The sequence below is a fragment of the Athene noctua genome, chromosome 12 (genome assembly GCF_965140245.1).
Source record: "Athene noctua chromosome 12, bAthNoc1.hap1.1, whole genome shotgun sequence".
NCBI lineage: Eukaryota > Metazoa > Chordata > Aves > Strigiformes > Strigidae > Athene > Athene noctua.
In genome coordinates this window covers 22,241,179-22,255,940 of record NC_134048.1, presented here as the reverse complement: position 1 = coordinate 22,255,940, position 14,762 = coordinate 22,241,179, and the positions used below count along the sequence as shown (strand labels likewise).

Below are 14,762 nucleotides of genomic sequence, written 5' to 3'. Positions count from 1 at the left end.
CCTGGCTCATCTTCTTTCCAGTTCCAAAATCTGAATTTTGTGTGAAGAAAAGGGAGCTGCTTCCTGCGACGCAGGTCACAGCTCACACGCCCCGGGGGGGCCGGGGCAGCCCCCGCGGCGCTGCAGATGCTGGAGGTCGGGGCTGTCCCTGGGGCCGCCAGGTTCTAGCCCATAAAGACATTGTTCAGTGCTGGTATTTTTTTAATTTCAAGATTTCATCTCTTCTGTGCTTTCTAAACCGCTGAGAGAGGAACTTTCTCTGACCACTGCGCCTTTGGCTGCTCCTCTTGTTCAGTTTCTAACCACCGTAACCAGAGCTGCTGTTTTATCTGGAACTTGCTTTTTCTTCTTCGTTAACTCCTTAGCATGAGTTTTAGTGGCACTGGTGGGACAGACTCAGCTTATTTCTTAAGGAAAACCACTAAGGAGGTGTGGGGAGCTGCAGGGATGTCCCGCTGGGGCTGAGCTGCGTTGGAGCAATTGTGATAAGCGTGACGCAGGGCGGCTCTCGGTGTTATTTCCTTCTTGAGGAGGATGGGCTGAAGTCTGAGACACACGTATGTGTCGCTCATGGCATCGCTGGGGCCAGGTGGGAATGCTGAACATGGAGTTTGTCCCAGGCTGTTAACGGAAAACAAATGTCTTCCTTGAGTGGCATAGAAAATGGAACTGGTGTTTCTTCTGGAAGTGCGTGGAGTCAGGCTGGGAAAGGTGGATGAGAGCATTTCCTTGAGAACTGAGCATCTTACTTCCTAAAGGCATATTTTGTAATCCTCTTGGCTAATAGAACCAATTTCTAGAATGTTTCCACTGATGTCACCAAAAGAAAAGTGGTTTATAAACAGCCCAGAGCCAGCACCGAAAGCAGCGGGGAGAGCGCACGGAGGAGAAACCCAAGTCCTCCAGCGGTGATCACGGCACGGCACTGGGGCAGCTCCCGGCGCCCAGACTGGGCCGCCGGTGGGACCTTTCCTGAGCAAACTGGGACCTTTCCTGAGCAAACTGGGACTTTTCCTGAGCAACCAGCCTCGTTGACAGGCTCCAGCCTGGGGATTGTGAAAGGTCGTTCCGCTATGAAGGCGTTTATAAACAGTGACTTTTGGGAAGAGGGTACAAATGGGTTTGTGCGCTTGATTTTCCTACCAGAGATGCTTTTCACGTTGGAGAACTTTGATGCGTTTGAAAAGACTACATTCAGCGATTCTTCTATAATTACTTCAAAATTACAGCCACGAGCAATTATATTTTTCAATAGCTTATTGAGCTCACTGAATCCTAAGAAATTAACCACCAAATTTTCAAGGAGTAGGTTTATTAATAGCAGCTGTAACTAGAAATCTTGTCTAATTTTGATCACTACCGAAAGAGCAGAAAGAATAAGGGCTCCTGTTTCCATGTACTAACAATATGACTGATAAAATTTGCGGGAGACATTCTCGGCGAACAAGATAATTACAGCTGTGCTGCTTGTGCCACAATAATTAATGATCGTGCGCTTTATTCTCCGGGCTTGTTTTTCTTGTACAGCTCCAACAGTTTAAATAAAGGTCTCGATCTCTGTCATTTCACATGACATTGTTCTGAGGCTGGTTAGGCTGTAAAAGCCGTCAGCCTGGAGGCAAATTTATTTTTCAAAATACAGCGAACCATTTCTTAAATTATAGGTTAGCGAAAAGCAGGCCCTTCCTGTAGAAACAGATACAGTTTTTTTAAGAACCGTAGGCTTGAACTGATTATTAAAATCAAGGGCCCTGTCCTGGGCTGGTGAGAAGCCCCACTGCTCCGGGCTATTGCAGCTCTTCACAGCTATGAATTCAGAGTCCCAATTTTAGGGGGAAAATACTCCTTAACCTAAATACAATTTTTCAATTATGTTGTAGCTGATTGTCACATCCCGGGCTGTTTTTTCCCAGGAAGCTGCTGGCCCCGTGGGATGGCAGGTTCCCGTGTCCAAAAGAGTCACCGGCCTCGGCAGGAGCCCGGCTCTTGTCTAGTGCAAGTCGTCGGTCTCAGAAATACGGGGTGAATTCCCTCTTTTTCAGAGTGAGTACACCAGAGGCACTTTTAGAGGAAATGTATTCCATCTGCAGTGCCTGTCCTCCGCCTTCCTCGCTTACAGTCAAAGCATGAGAGCTCATTAGGCGTTTCTAATTAATTTGTGAGCCGGCTATTTCCTGTTCAGACTGTCAGCTAACGAGGCAGCTGAGCATCATTGCTGGAGCATGTGGCAGTCTTGCTATCTCAGTGAGGAAAATACTTTTGCCAACAGAACTGTGACCGCCTCCTCGCCAGTCAGTCACGGCACCTTCACGTTCGCCGTGTCGCTGACACCCGTCGCCACTCCCAGTCGGCTCCTGGCCAGACCCCGCAGACACTTTTGCAACTGCTGGTGGTTCCCATCCTGTTCACGGGCTTCTGCTGAGCTCTGCTCTCTTCGTTTCTTATTGTAATTCTCTTACGGCTGTTTTCGGTTGCAGATTCTTCACCATTTGTGTGCCTGTCCTTCTTTTAGACCACAACTGGAAAAAAACCCTCCTGCTACCTCAAGGTCTCCTTAAAACGAGCCCACAAACTGTTTCCATTTCTCTTGGTACCTTCTTTAAAAAGTGCAGCAGGTCTGTAATACCCTCCTGGAGACAGACCCAATTAGCAGGTCACAAAATAGCAACTACTACAGCAATTGTTTATATAAAAGAAAACACTTCCACTGCAAAGGCAATTTTGCCTTGGATGAAGACAGCAGCAAAACCCAACTGTTCAAATGCAATGCAGACTTCTGTGGAAGGAATCTGCCCACTAGCCAGAGCTCTGAGAAAAATATTAGTCACTCAAAGAGTTTGAAAAATTCAGATGTTGAGATACCCGCTGGTACCACCCATGGCTTCCAGCACCGGGCACGGCACGGCGTGGCGGGGAGCTAGGGCACTTGGACGGCAGCTTATCTGCGACGTGTCAAAATGTGGGGAGCCCCGTTTCAGCTTTCCAGAAAAGTCGAAGCTTGCCAGTTCAAGCTGTGCAGTCATATGCAGCTATTAAAAATAATATTTCCTTGACGAGATTGTTCTTGGTGTCACGGTGTTTCTGGAAGTCAGTGTGCTTCCTACAGGCCAGGCAGGTCCCTGCATGAATTTCAGAGTGTTCCCGATTTTAATGGAAATTACAAATACATTTCCAGACACAGCTCTGCCGGTACCCCGACAGCAGCCTCCATCACCTCTTCAGTACTTCAGACTGGGAACGCTGGCATCTCAGCTTTCACCTAGGTGGAATGAAATGTCTAAAAACCTAAAGAAGTTGCTTCTGCCTCATTATCATGACTGTCGTCCTACCTGATAGATCTTTTCCTGATTTTCAGATCTGTGGTATCATAGTGAGAAACCAAAAAATAAGCAGCTCGTTCTGCTCTGAGCAAGAGAAATTACTTCCACGTGGGGTGAATCACCGTAGGTAAGTGGTATTTGTGTACTTAGGTGGCATCTGGTTTTATTGGGCGGCACGCTGAGCCGGCACTCGATAACTTGCATCACCGAATGATTCATATGATCATCTGACCTTCATCTAGCTGCTGTTCTGCTTTTATTTCCTTTTGCTCCTTACAAGTTACAGTAAAGGAAATTCTTCCTGTGTTCCGTACACAATGCTTCCTTTCATTCCAGGAAGACTGCGAATGGTTGCACTTCCAGCGTTTAAAACCCCAACCAGTACAATCACCTACTTGAAAAGCACAGGATGGAGCGGCTCTCCCCCTCCCCTCACATCTACCCCCCCTCCCCATACGCACTCCACCGCCGGGGTGAAATCCCTGCTCCGACACACCGCAGGCCGTGGGGTGGGATGGCAGGGCTTGCAGTGAGGGGCCCTCCCTGTTTTGTGGGCGGAAAGGAGAAGTGAGCAGGTCTTCTAGGAGGAGTTTAACTGAGCCTGGCTCTTGCTGGTGCCCCCAGCTCCTGTCCTGCGCCCAGCGAGGCCGTTCCTCCCCGCTCCGTGCTCGTGTCCCTCCCCTGCGACCGAAGAAGGACGGACGGTGCCCCCGGACATTGGCTTTTTGATGCGTGAAGGTCAAATTGAGGCCGGGGGTCTCTCAGCAGGAGCAGCTCAGCTGTTGGCCACAGAAGAGCTGCTGGGCTGAGGGAAGGGGCCACCACGGGCCCGGGGACACCGCGTGCATCCATCCATCCCCCTGCCGTCCCAGCGCCCCTGACACCGCGTGAGGTTACCACGGCCCGGGCTGCTGGAAGGAGGGCAGGAAGGGAGGAAAACCACACCGAGTGGAAGGAGAGTCATCTGCAGATCTTTTTAAAGTTAAAAATAGGCAGGATTTTGTCTGCAGAAGACAGTTTGTTCTGTTGGGCTGCTGACATCACGTGAGCATGCCAGACACTTCTGCATTTTGAAGCCTAAAAGCGACTCGCTGAAAACAGGAACTTTCTGGATATTCTGCATGCCTGAGATTTAATGGTTTCGGCGAGCTGCCTGATACCATCTCATCCATACGGTTGTGCTTGGGTGGGGGAACCAAACATCTCATTAGCTCTGTAGGGTCATTAAAAGCCAGCGAACAGATCATAAGGAATAATAAGGCTGTATGTCATCGTGCGAAGGCAGATGATAAACGCAACCACCTCTGCCACCGAGTGCTGCAGCTCCAGGGGTCCCAAAGCGTGGAGGGGCTGAGCGCCTGCTAACTCACAGATGTCAGCGGGAGCTGTTTATCCTCTCTTCGTCAGAAAAGTCAGACCGACAGCATCGAAATGTGACTAAAACCAGAGGATGATACCGGGAATTTTGGCCTACATAACTTTGCAATGAGTTCATCGAGCGTTTCTGGCTCCCAGGCCTGAACTGAGTCTACTAAACTGTGCAACGTTTCTTCATAATCAAATTATAGTTTATGTCCACACAGAGAAACGCAAACACACAGACACGTACCTTCCTACAAACACACTAAACAGAAGCAGGCAGTGGAGAGCTGGTGTGATGCTGGATGAATTGTTGCCCTGGTCCTGGCTACGGCAATGCCCACAGTTGCAAAGTACCACGACACTGACACCAGCAGCAAGAAAATGGTAAGAAGAATCTTCCCCAGCCTCGGTCTTGACTCAAATGCTGTAATAGTTCTCATAGGATTTCACAAATAAGTAACATATATTTGATTGCATAATGCAGACAAATAGCATGTCAGGCGTTTATTGACATTTTCTTAATCTAGACGGTTAAGAAAAAGTCTAGACTGTCGGCCTGTTATTTGGCAGTAGAGAGGTTGTTTATTATTTTTCCACATGCTCAGAGAATTACTCCATTTACTTAAAAAAAGGGGAGGACTGAAATCCTATTTACGCTAATCTTTATCGTATTTAAACTGGCTCCTCTCCGTAGGCATGCCCTGTTCTTTTACTAGCTCAACTCTCAGCCAAAGCGTTGTCCGCTTACAAATGTCTTAGATACACAGAATGGTAATACTGAGTTATGCAAGTGTTTGGCTTTTTGCCTCTGAAAACAGCTACTCAGTAGAAAAATACAAATACCACTGCATGTTCTCTCTGGGTTATAACAGGTCACAGTCACAAAATCCCCGCTGTTTGTGCAATCGTCTTGCAACTTATAGTTGTACAACTTTAAGCAGACCCCAAAAAATAATCAAAGAGGCATTAAATGTCTGGAATAAGGGAAGCTGAATTGGTTACTGATGTCAGATTAGTGGTGGGGAGTTTGCCATGGCAAGGGTGTTCTTTTTTTTTTTTTTTTTTTAAGTCTTCATCTGTGCCCAGCCCATTCTTTTACCCACCCACCCCTTTCTAATGTTTTTTTGGCAGGAGGTTTCCTATGACAAACGAAGACAATCTTTCAGCTACAGTTTTAACCTGATTATAACAACAAAGAAAATGCAAATGGGGTAGTCACTAGACTCCAGATTGCCTCCTGTCAGGGCAGGTTCTCCCCCGCCACCCCCATCTTTAATTTTTTCAGGCTAGAGCTTGGACATCTGTATACTGTTGCTGGATACCTCCGGTATCTAGACAGGTCCATATGCTCTTTTAGCTTTTGCCAACAAAGTGCTGGGGCTGGAATCAAATATCTGTAGGTTGTGCGTAGTAAAAATAAAGCGCAGAAGACAGACAAACTATTTGATACGAGAGCCTGTTTCAGACAGAGCTGTTCCATTGCGGAGAGCGTATCTATTTGGGCTTCGAGCAAACCAGCTGTTTTTATTTTAGATGGTATTTTGTAACACTTTTGACTAGTTTTGTCAGTTCTCATTCTGTTTTATCAGACACTTCTGATGGTGTTGTACCCTATACCGTGCCTGGGGCAGACTGGGTGCTCCGGTGACTTGGCAGGAGCCCTTTCACCCCTGATCCAGCCCCTCACACCCGGGAGCGCTCGGAGGCTCTGCGGCAGGCGCAGGGCGGGCAGGCAGCCATCCCTCACTCCAGCTCCACCTTCCGAGTCCCCCGGCAGCCAAGGGACAGGAATGCCCTTCTCGGTACGTGTCTTTTCACACTTGGACGTGGAAGGGAAATGAGGTAGATGAGAGCATACGTGTAAGTGTCACGGGACAGCCAGTGCTGTTTCAGTATAAATAGCTTTCGCTGTCCTCACTGGCAACTTTCAGAGAGTCTCTATCAATGCACGTCTTTGTTTTCATAGAAACCTTAGTAAACGAAGAGCAAATAACTTAATTCACTGTTTGCTTTAGCAGATTGCTCCTAACTTGGGAACTAGGAGTCTGGAAGCGATCCGGCGCATGGCTGGCCGGGAATTACCTGACACGATGCTCCTGACCCCACTGTGCATCCTCAAGCATGAAAGACTCATTATTTCAGAATTTTCACCTGGCCTCCATGAAGCCTTTGCCATAAAGCACCCTCAGTCATGAGATGTTCCCTTCAGCTGAGAGCTAAGACGTAGGAAATCGTTAATCTCTCCAGCCCCAGCTATGGTTCAGTCTGCTCCAGGGAGCAGCTGGGGCTTGTCATCCCCCTCTCTTTGCATGTTAATATAATCTTAAAACCTTTCAATCTTAGCACTCACTGTATTCACAGCACATTCACACCAGCACTCAGCACATTAGAGACCATCAAAGATGTGTGGCAGGGAACATGAAAAGCAAGGAAAATTGCCACTGAAGGTAAAGCATAAGTAGAGAAAGCGTTGTGTCCCCGCATTTAAAAGTTGTTAGGCTTCCCATTTGTTCCGGTCTTGTTGATTAAGGCTGAAAAATAAGGGTTTGTCTGTCACGATGACCCTTGTAATCGCTTACGTGTACCCGGCTTTCTAGTTTCACCCTTCAGAAAAAAATCTATACGTGGAAGGAAAGCCATACTAGTCTTGAGTTAAAGAGAACAAAGATGGGCTTTTCATTAAAAAAAAAAAAAAAAAGTATTATGACACAGCAGCAAGATCTCACAATTCTCATGCTTCATTTCTACATTTTACCGTTACCCTTTGCCCTGAGGCTCTCGGAATACGCACAGTGGGGACCTGCGCCTCAGAAGGAGCAAAATTAGTGGTACAATTACAAAATGACCATTTCATTCTTGCTTTTGACTTTGCAAAAATAATTTGGCCTTTCACATTTTCTGGGACATAACTGCAGAAATCGAAACTTTGAGCTGCAAAATGCTGTTTTAGACAGATCCATGTACTTATCCGGGTACGTCATCAGCGTTGTGCCATTTGCAAAAATGTAACTTTCTTGCAGAAGGTGCACTTGCATAAAAAATTACTCATTATCCCTTTGCCTCCTCATTTCACACACTTTCACTGACCCATCACAAACATGTTCTACTCAGGAAGTTAATCATCACAATAAGCATATATGGTGAAACAGTCTGAAGAGATTCTTCCCATTGGGGGATCCCAGAACATTCTGTTTTCTTCTAGTCAGGCAGAGAATTAGTTCGTCCGTCTTCCTCGCGGCGCGTTAACCACATACTTAGCTAGTAGTCGTTGCCAACGATGTGAACGAATCTCTGAAGGCGAGCTGTTTTCCAAAGCTAAGAAATCAAAAAACAATAGCCTGACAGACGTATTGGAGGAAATTGCCAGGCTGTAATAAAACTCACGGGAACAAGAAATATATAGAATACCTAATAATGCAAGTCGAAAATATTTCAGTGTATAATTATGTATCTTTCCCACTGGGAGAGGTGAGGAAGTTGAGTTTTGCCCTGAAGAATCTGGGATGTGCACACGGTGGTGAAGGGCGTGAGATTAAAAGACATCTCTGGGAGTGTTGGTGAACCAGAACAATGAAGGGAACATACCAGGAGGAGGAGTTGTACTTCGTCATTTAGCTGATCTTCTCAAATTCACGGATGTTTGAAGCAGAAACATTTAATCTCCTGAGATTGCAACTCATCTCTATAAATAGCAAGACACCTTCAATTCTTCCAGGCGAGACTACAGATATTGTTATTTTTCAAGAAATAAAACCCAATGCGCAAAGTAACGACGCTTTATTTGGGCAGAGTGATACAATCCAGACAGAAAGGAAGCAAATTTTCCCCTCTGCACAGACAATAGGCATCCTGCTTGGCCACATCCTTTAATCCCAGCCCTGAAATTACTCACTTGTGAAAGGTTCTTAATTGTGTTTAACTACGTCGGCTTTAGCATGCGGAGACACAGGCTATAACACCAGTAAGCAGTTAGGATCACGATACTCGTTTCCATTGTTCTCCAGATATTTGGGAAAATAAACCTGACAGCTAAAATAGCCCCTGAAATAATTGCAGCTATTAGAGCCATTACCTACCCAAATTCAGGTATTTTTGGAGTAAGGAAAGTCTCGTTTCAGGGGTCGCTTGAGCCAAGCAATTAAATTGGAATAGCAGCTTTGGTTCCTATCGAGTACCTCTGTCTCCCTTACTGCTCGATGCCTGTCTTATGTAAGTAAGAAAATTTGCATGCAAAAGAAAAAGGAATTCTTAGGCTACTAATATTATTCCCTTGGTGAGCGCCCACTTCTGTGTTATTTTGATCACAGGAATGCTGAACAATTAGAATTGGTGGTAGAATAAAATACCTTCTTAAAACTGAGATTAGGATTTAAACTATTGCAGATCCATGAGCACTGTCACAGTGTCATTTCAGTTAACCGGACATTTTTATTCTAAAAGACTTTTTTTATTCTAAAAAGACTCTTTAATTCTAGTCTTCCATTAAGTTTTTTTCCAGCCACCTGCACTTGGGGAGTATTGACTAATCTTTGACATGATCTTTAACTATGAACTGAGCTGATAAAGAAAAATTACTTGATTTGCTATTACATCTCTGATTTAAAAAAAAAAAAAAAAGGAAAAAATAAGAAAAAAATATCTCTTAATAGGAGGATTCATGCTTCAGTTCTTTGCTACTTGCTTCTCCTCAGTTACTCAGGAGAACTTTTTATCTCCAGCTTTTTGATTTGAGTTCCTGGCAGAGAATCTCAGAAGATTCCCACACTACTGGAAATAATATTTTATGTACTGAAATTGAAAAAGGATAACATGTTCTGCCAAATAACTAGTACAAACTTCTGACCTTAGGAACAATAATAGACATATTTGGAAATGTTAATTTTTACCATGGAAGTTCAAGATGAAGTAAAAAAAAAAAAAAAACAAACAAAAAAATTAGTCTTGCTAAACTTTACAGGACTGAAACTGTGTCCTTACCTGACTGTCATTTCTGAGAGCATCTTACATTGTCTCTCTAGTGGTTGCAGCATAAGGACTTCGTGATGTTAAGAATAGTTGTTTTCAGATCCGGGCTATCCATCCCACTGTTGTTGTGCCTGCAATACTAGGCACAGCACCAAAAAAAGTCTACAGTTGAGGAAATGTCAAATTTCCTCAGCTTTTTCTTTGAAGGAAAGACTAGAAATATTATAAACCAACTCGGGATGGCCAATAAAGTCCTTCAGCACAGCAAAGACAATTGTGCCATAAAGGGCAAGTGGTAAAGAGAACGGGAAGGAATAGCTGGAGAAAGGGGAGAAACAAAACAACTCTTGTTTATTAGGAAGGAAATGGAGAAAAAAAAAAAAAAAAAGACAAACACAAGCTGTGTGCCTGCATGGCTTTGATCTCATAAATTTACAAAATTGGACTTGGGGTAAGGAAGGAAGTCTTCCGAGGAGTGTTTGATACACGGCGTCCCCGAGGGGCTGGTGCCGCTGGAGATCCTGGGAAGATTTGGGAACCAGCCCAGGTCTACTTTGTGAAAACCCCACCAGGCTTCTGAGCCCTACAGCTGGGTTTTATTTAAGGGTTTTAGGGTTTTATTTAAGGCTGAGATCCAACCCATCTCAGGTCGAGCTTCCCACCCGCCCGCCGGACGCCTGCCAGGCCTCAGTGGGCAAAGCGGGGATGGAGTTGGTGTCTGGGGAACCCGAACGCCCCCGCTTCGGGTCTGAAGCCTCAAGGTTTTAGAAGCCGAAGAAGGCAAATATTCTATGAACCGTGAGGAAAAGGCGGGAATGCACATCAAGTACAAGAGTGAAGAAACGGCCCCGTCACGGCAGAAATACGGAAAAATCATGGAAGTTCCACGGAAACTCCAGTTGGAGAAGTATGTCCCACTTGATGTCGACGTGTAATTAACGCGGAAAATGATTTCGGGTATCAAAGCGGCACCGAAGGTGTTTTTTAGGAGAAACTCGGCGCGTGCCCTGGGGGCGGCACCCCCCGAGGGGCAGAAGGACGCGGCAACACGGAGCCAGGGCCGGGTCGCGCTCAAACGGCTGCCGAGGCCGCGGGGCCGCTCTCCCCGGGCGCCTGAGGGGCTCCGTTCCGCCGGAGGAAGGGGAGGGGGCAGCCCCAGGGGCGGCGAAATGACCCCCGGGGGGGCAGAATGACCGGCCCCGGGGGGGGGGGGAACCACCGGCCCCGGGGACGCCCCGCCCGCTCGCCTCAGCCCGCCGCGCGCATGCGCCGAGCCGCGCCGAGCCCCGCCCAACCCTCGCGAGCCTTCCCGCCGCGCTGCTCTTTGACCCCGCCCCCTCCCTCCTACCTCGCCGCGGGCGGGGCGGCCGCGCGCTCCCCAGCCCCGCCCCTCGCCCTTCTTGCTGATTCTCTGGGTTAAAGAGCCCGCGCTCGCACTTTTCCGCCCGGGGGGGATGCGCGGTGGGTGAGCGGGGCCGGGGGCCGGGCCGGCGGCGGCGGCTGTCGGCGGCTGAGCGGAGGAGCGGGCCGGGCTGCGGGCGCGGGGCGAGGCGCGGGATCCTTCTGGCGCCGCGTCGCCCCGCTCCTCACCCGCCCGCGTCGCTTTGTGCGGCTGCCGGCGGGCGGAGCCGCGCGGCGGAGGGGCCGGGCGGGCGCAGGGGAGTCCCGCTCGGGCCGGTAACTTCCCGCAGCCCAGCGCGATTCTCCGCACGGCGGGGCCGCCGCCGCCGCCTGGGCCCGCGCGATGGGGAGCGGCGCCGGCCGCCGGGGGAACGCGGCGGCGGGAGCCGGCGCCACCTGCCCCGAGCGCGGCTGCTGAGCCGGAGGCGCCCGGAGCGCCGCGGAGGAGCCGCCCGCCTGGTGAGCAGCCAGCCCGGCAGCGGGCACCGCGCCCGGCCCGGGGCCTGCCCCGGTCCCCTCTCTCCCGCCTCGGCCTTCTCCTCTCCGCGCCCCGCCCGGGCCCACCGCCTGCACCCCCCGCCCCTCGTCCCCCCCTCGGCGGCGTGTGAGGCGGCGCGGCCTCCCCCCGGCTCCCGGGAAAGTTTCGGGGCGCGTCCCCGCCCCGCCACGGGGCAGCGGCGAGCGGGAGGGCGGCGGAGCCCGGGCGGGAGCCTCGGCTGATCGCTTCTCGGTGTTGTTTGGTGTTCCCTCTCCCCTGGAGGCCTCGCCCCCCCGCCAGCTATTTCTGAGGAGTTACGGACCGGGAGGAGCAGAGCAATAGAATGACCTCTCCTGTGGACCCCAAGATTAAACAGGCTTTGCGGAGAAAACCGTCAGAAAGGACTCCAGAGGTAAGGGAACTGCTGCTCCTTCCCCGCCGGGTCTTTTTTTTTTTTTTTTTTTTTTAAATTTACTCTTTATTTTTTTCCTTTGCCTAAATCAGTATTCTGACAGGCTTTCTGCTCGCTGCCGGGGTTTGTGGTGTTTGCGTGCTGCACATGACCAGGCTGGTGCTCACAAACTTCTACGCGGAGTTTGGTTATTTATTTATTTCGACTTTCCGAAGTTGAACCTCTCGATAACCAGCAGCGTTTTAAACCTCCAGTAACACGCTGGTTACAGAAACAAGGCGCTTTATGAACTACTTCAGGCAAGCTGTAGGAAGAAGAAGAGGCGGCAGATCACTGAAAAGTAAAATATGGCATATTTCAGTGATGCAAAACTTCTGGGAAAAGTTAGCGAGCTGAAGGACTTTGCTTACCTGTACGGTGATGCAGATTTAAACAAAACCAAACTAATTATGCTTCGCAGACTTCATAAAGAGATGTTTCTCCAGTGAGTGGGAGTGTAGAAATGTGCGAGGCTGGTTAGCTACAATAGAACGCATTTTCCAATTAGCTGCCTTCTCCGTCCCTTCCCCACAAGCTAGTCTGTAATCAGCTCTGTATTTTTGGGAATGGTAATGGCATGGAGCATTAATTTAATAATGGAATATGTTTGATATCATTTGCATTTCACTAAAAGGCTGATTGGAATTTGTTTGGTTATTTACCCTAGTCTTTTTTTATTTGTTTCCCTCGCTGGGATTTTTTTTTTTTTTTTTTAAATGTGCTCAAGAATTAGTGGTATGAAGTGATACGCTCTTGAGTTTGTCCCTCTGAGACCGGGAAACATCTGTTCTCCCTTGATACTTCATGGAGAGCAGAATGTCCTGCCTGGTCTTCCTTCTAAGTTAATTATCCAAAGGTTTCTTGGGGAGCTCTGCTTCCGAGTGCCTCCTCGCCAGACAGAGACTCCAACTCTACACCCAGGCAGCCTTGTGAGGGCAAGACACGCGTTCAGTCCCGACGGCTCCTTGCCGTGGGATATCCGATATATTCCTCCTTGCGTCTCTGCTCCCTAAATTAATGATGAGCCAGTCTCTCTGTTCTTTCTGTTTTCTTATTTTTAACGTTCCCCTCTTGCTTCAGACCTTTCTTTCTCTTCAGCTGTAGTCTTCAGTTAGCAAAATTCCTTTGCCAGTGTGGTTTGCAGTGTTGGGCAACTGGGTTCATCACAGAAGTGTCATTCATGAGCAAGCATACCCCGCTGGCTCGTCAGGGCTTCGACTTTGGGGAACAGGTAATCTGGCCTGGCCCGAAACATCTGCCCACTGCTGGTTCTGGCAATACCGATGTTTTGTGCCTCTGTAGGGCGCTTTGTTATTCTTTAAAATGTTTCTTTTTTAGCCATCCCCAGTTTTCCCCCCAGCAGTTGTCATGGAATTCTTGAGGGCTGTCACCTTATTTTGGCTAAAACTGCCTTAAAATAAATATTTCTCTTAACCTGGTAATGTTAAACTGTCAGATATCACAGTGTCCAGCTACACTGGACCACGTTCGTGGGTTCACGTGGATCTCTAGATTCCCACTGCGACTGGCATCGGGGTTGCGTGCGGGTTTGAATTTGCCAAGGTATCTCAGTTGTGGAAAAGTAAACCTGATCTTTGCTGATCTAACTAATAGCACCTCTGAAATGATTTAAAAAAAAAAAATAAAAAAATCTTAATTCCCTTGTTAATCTGGCCCTTTTCTGGCAGGCATTTAGAGACACTGCACAGTGAGACTCCTCGTGATTAAAGTTAAATACGTACTTAAAACTTGGCAGGATCGGGGCCTCTGTTCTTGATGCCTGTTGCTGAGTGGATAATTATAGTCAAATCACTTTTGTTTTCTTGGGGTACTTTTGTTTATATACATTTAGAAACTAAGCTGATTTCAAGAAAAGCACCTCCCTGTTTGAATAGCACGTTGTTTCTGCAGCTATACTACCTGTTCAGACACAAAACAGAAAAATTGAACCTCCCCAGCGTGGCCGCGGTCTGCCAGATTTCCCAAGCATGCTCTCCATGATGTGATGACAGATGGATATGGGGTGTTAAGGGAATCAGAGGAAACAACTGCAATGTAAACTTATTTTTTTAAAAAAATTGTGCTAAGCATCCTGACTTGTCAGCTTTCTCCTGTAGGCTGCAAGGCTTGGGCCAGGGACATCCAACCCTGCGTATTGCAGCCGGCGGGGCCAGACCCCAGTTTTGGGTGTCCCCGCACAGGGTGTACGAGCTGGTGACTCCTGTCTTGAAGTATCCAGTTGTGCACAGACAAAAAAGTGTGGCTTCATTTCTCCCCTCCTACTCTCCGGAAAGGTATCATCAGCTCTTCCCACATGAAATCAGCTGCGCGGGGCTGCTCGTCCACTTTGCATTTTAGTCCAGGAAAACCCCCAAAATTCCCTAAACTGTGATATTTTATGATGAGCCAAAGCTGCTCGACCACATGAGTTGCAATTGCTTTGAGTCCCCTTCTGTCCCCCTCTCTATTTCTGAGCCTGCCGTTTATGTGAGCAGTTTACCTGGGTAGTACAAATTACAGGGTTGGGGCTGTGCTGATGAGTAGCGTGGTCTGGTGCTTCATACCTGTCATCTGTACAGCAGCCTCTGGAAAAATACAGATAGATAATTCACCCCTCAAATTTCACTTATGAGTGGTAACGATTATCCATAGGATTTTCATTTTTAGGACTTTTTGATAAAATGTTTTAATTTGTAAGATCTGAGGAACTAAACAGGAAAATATTAAAGTATTTTAATAATTTACTTATTTTTTGGGGAATCATCTCGATGGCTTGCTGAAGTAA

The 14,762-nt window shown here is 48.0% G+C and overlaps 1 protein-coding gene across 4 annotated transcripts in view; it reads left to right on the top strand.

Annotated features, from left to right (window-relative positions):
- Positions 1-11,378: 11,378 nt before the first annotated feature.
- Positions 11,379-14,762, top strand: part of RAPGEF6 (Rap guanine nucleotide exchange factor 6) — a 132,902-nt gene continuing 129,518 nt past the window's right edge. For all 4 annotated transcript variants that reach the window (XM_074915671.1, XM_074915672.1, XM_074915673.1 and 1 more), the window contains exons 1-2: positions 11,379-11,507; positions 11,809-11,938. In XM_074915671.1, coding sequence (XP_074771772.1) covers positions 11,870-11,938 — 69 coding nt within the window. In that variant the 5' untranslated portion in view covers positions 11,379-11,507; positions 11,809-11,869. The remainder of the gene's footprint in view (positions 11,508-11,808; positions 11,939-14,762) is intronic.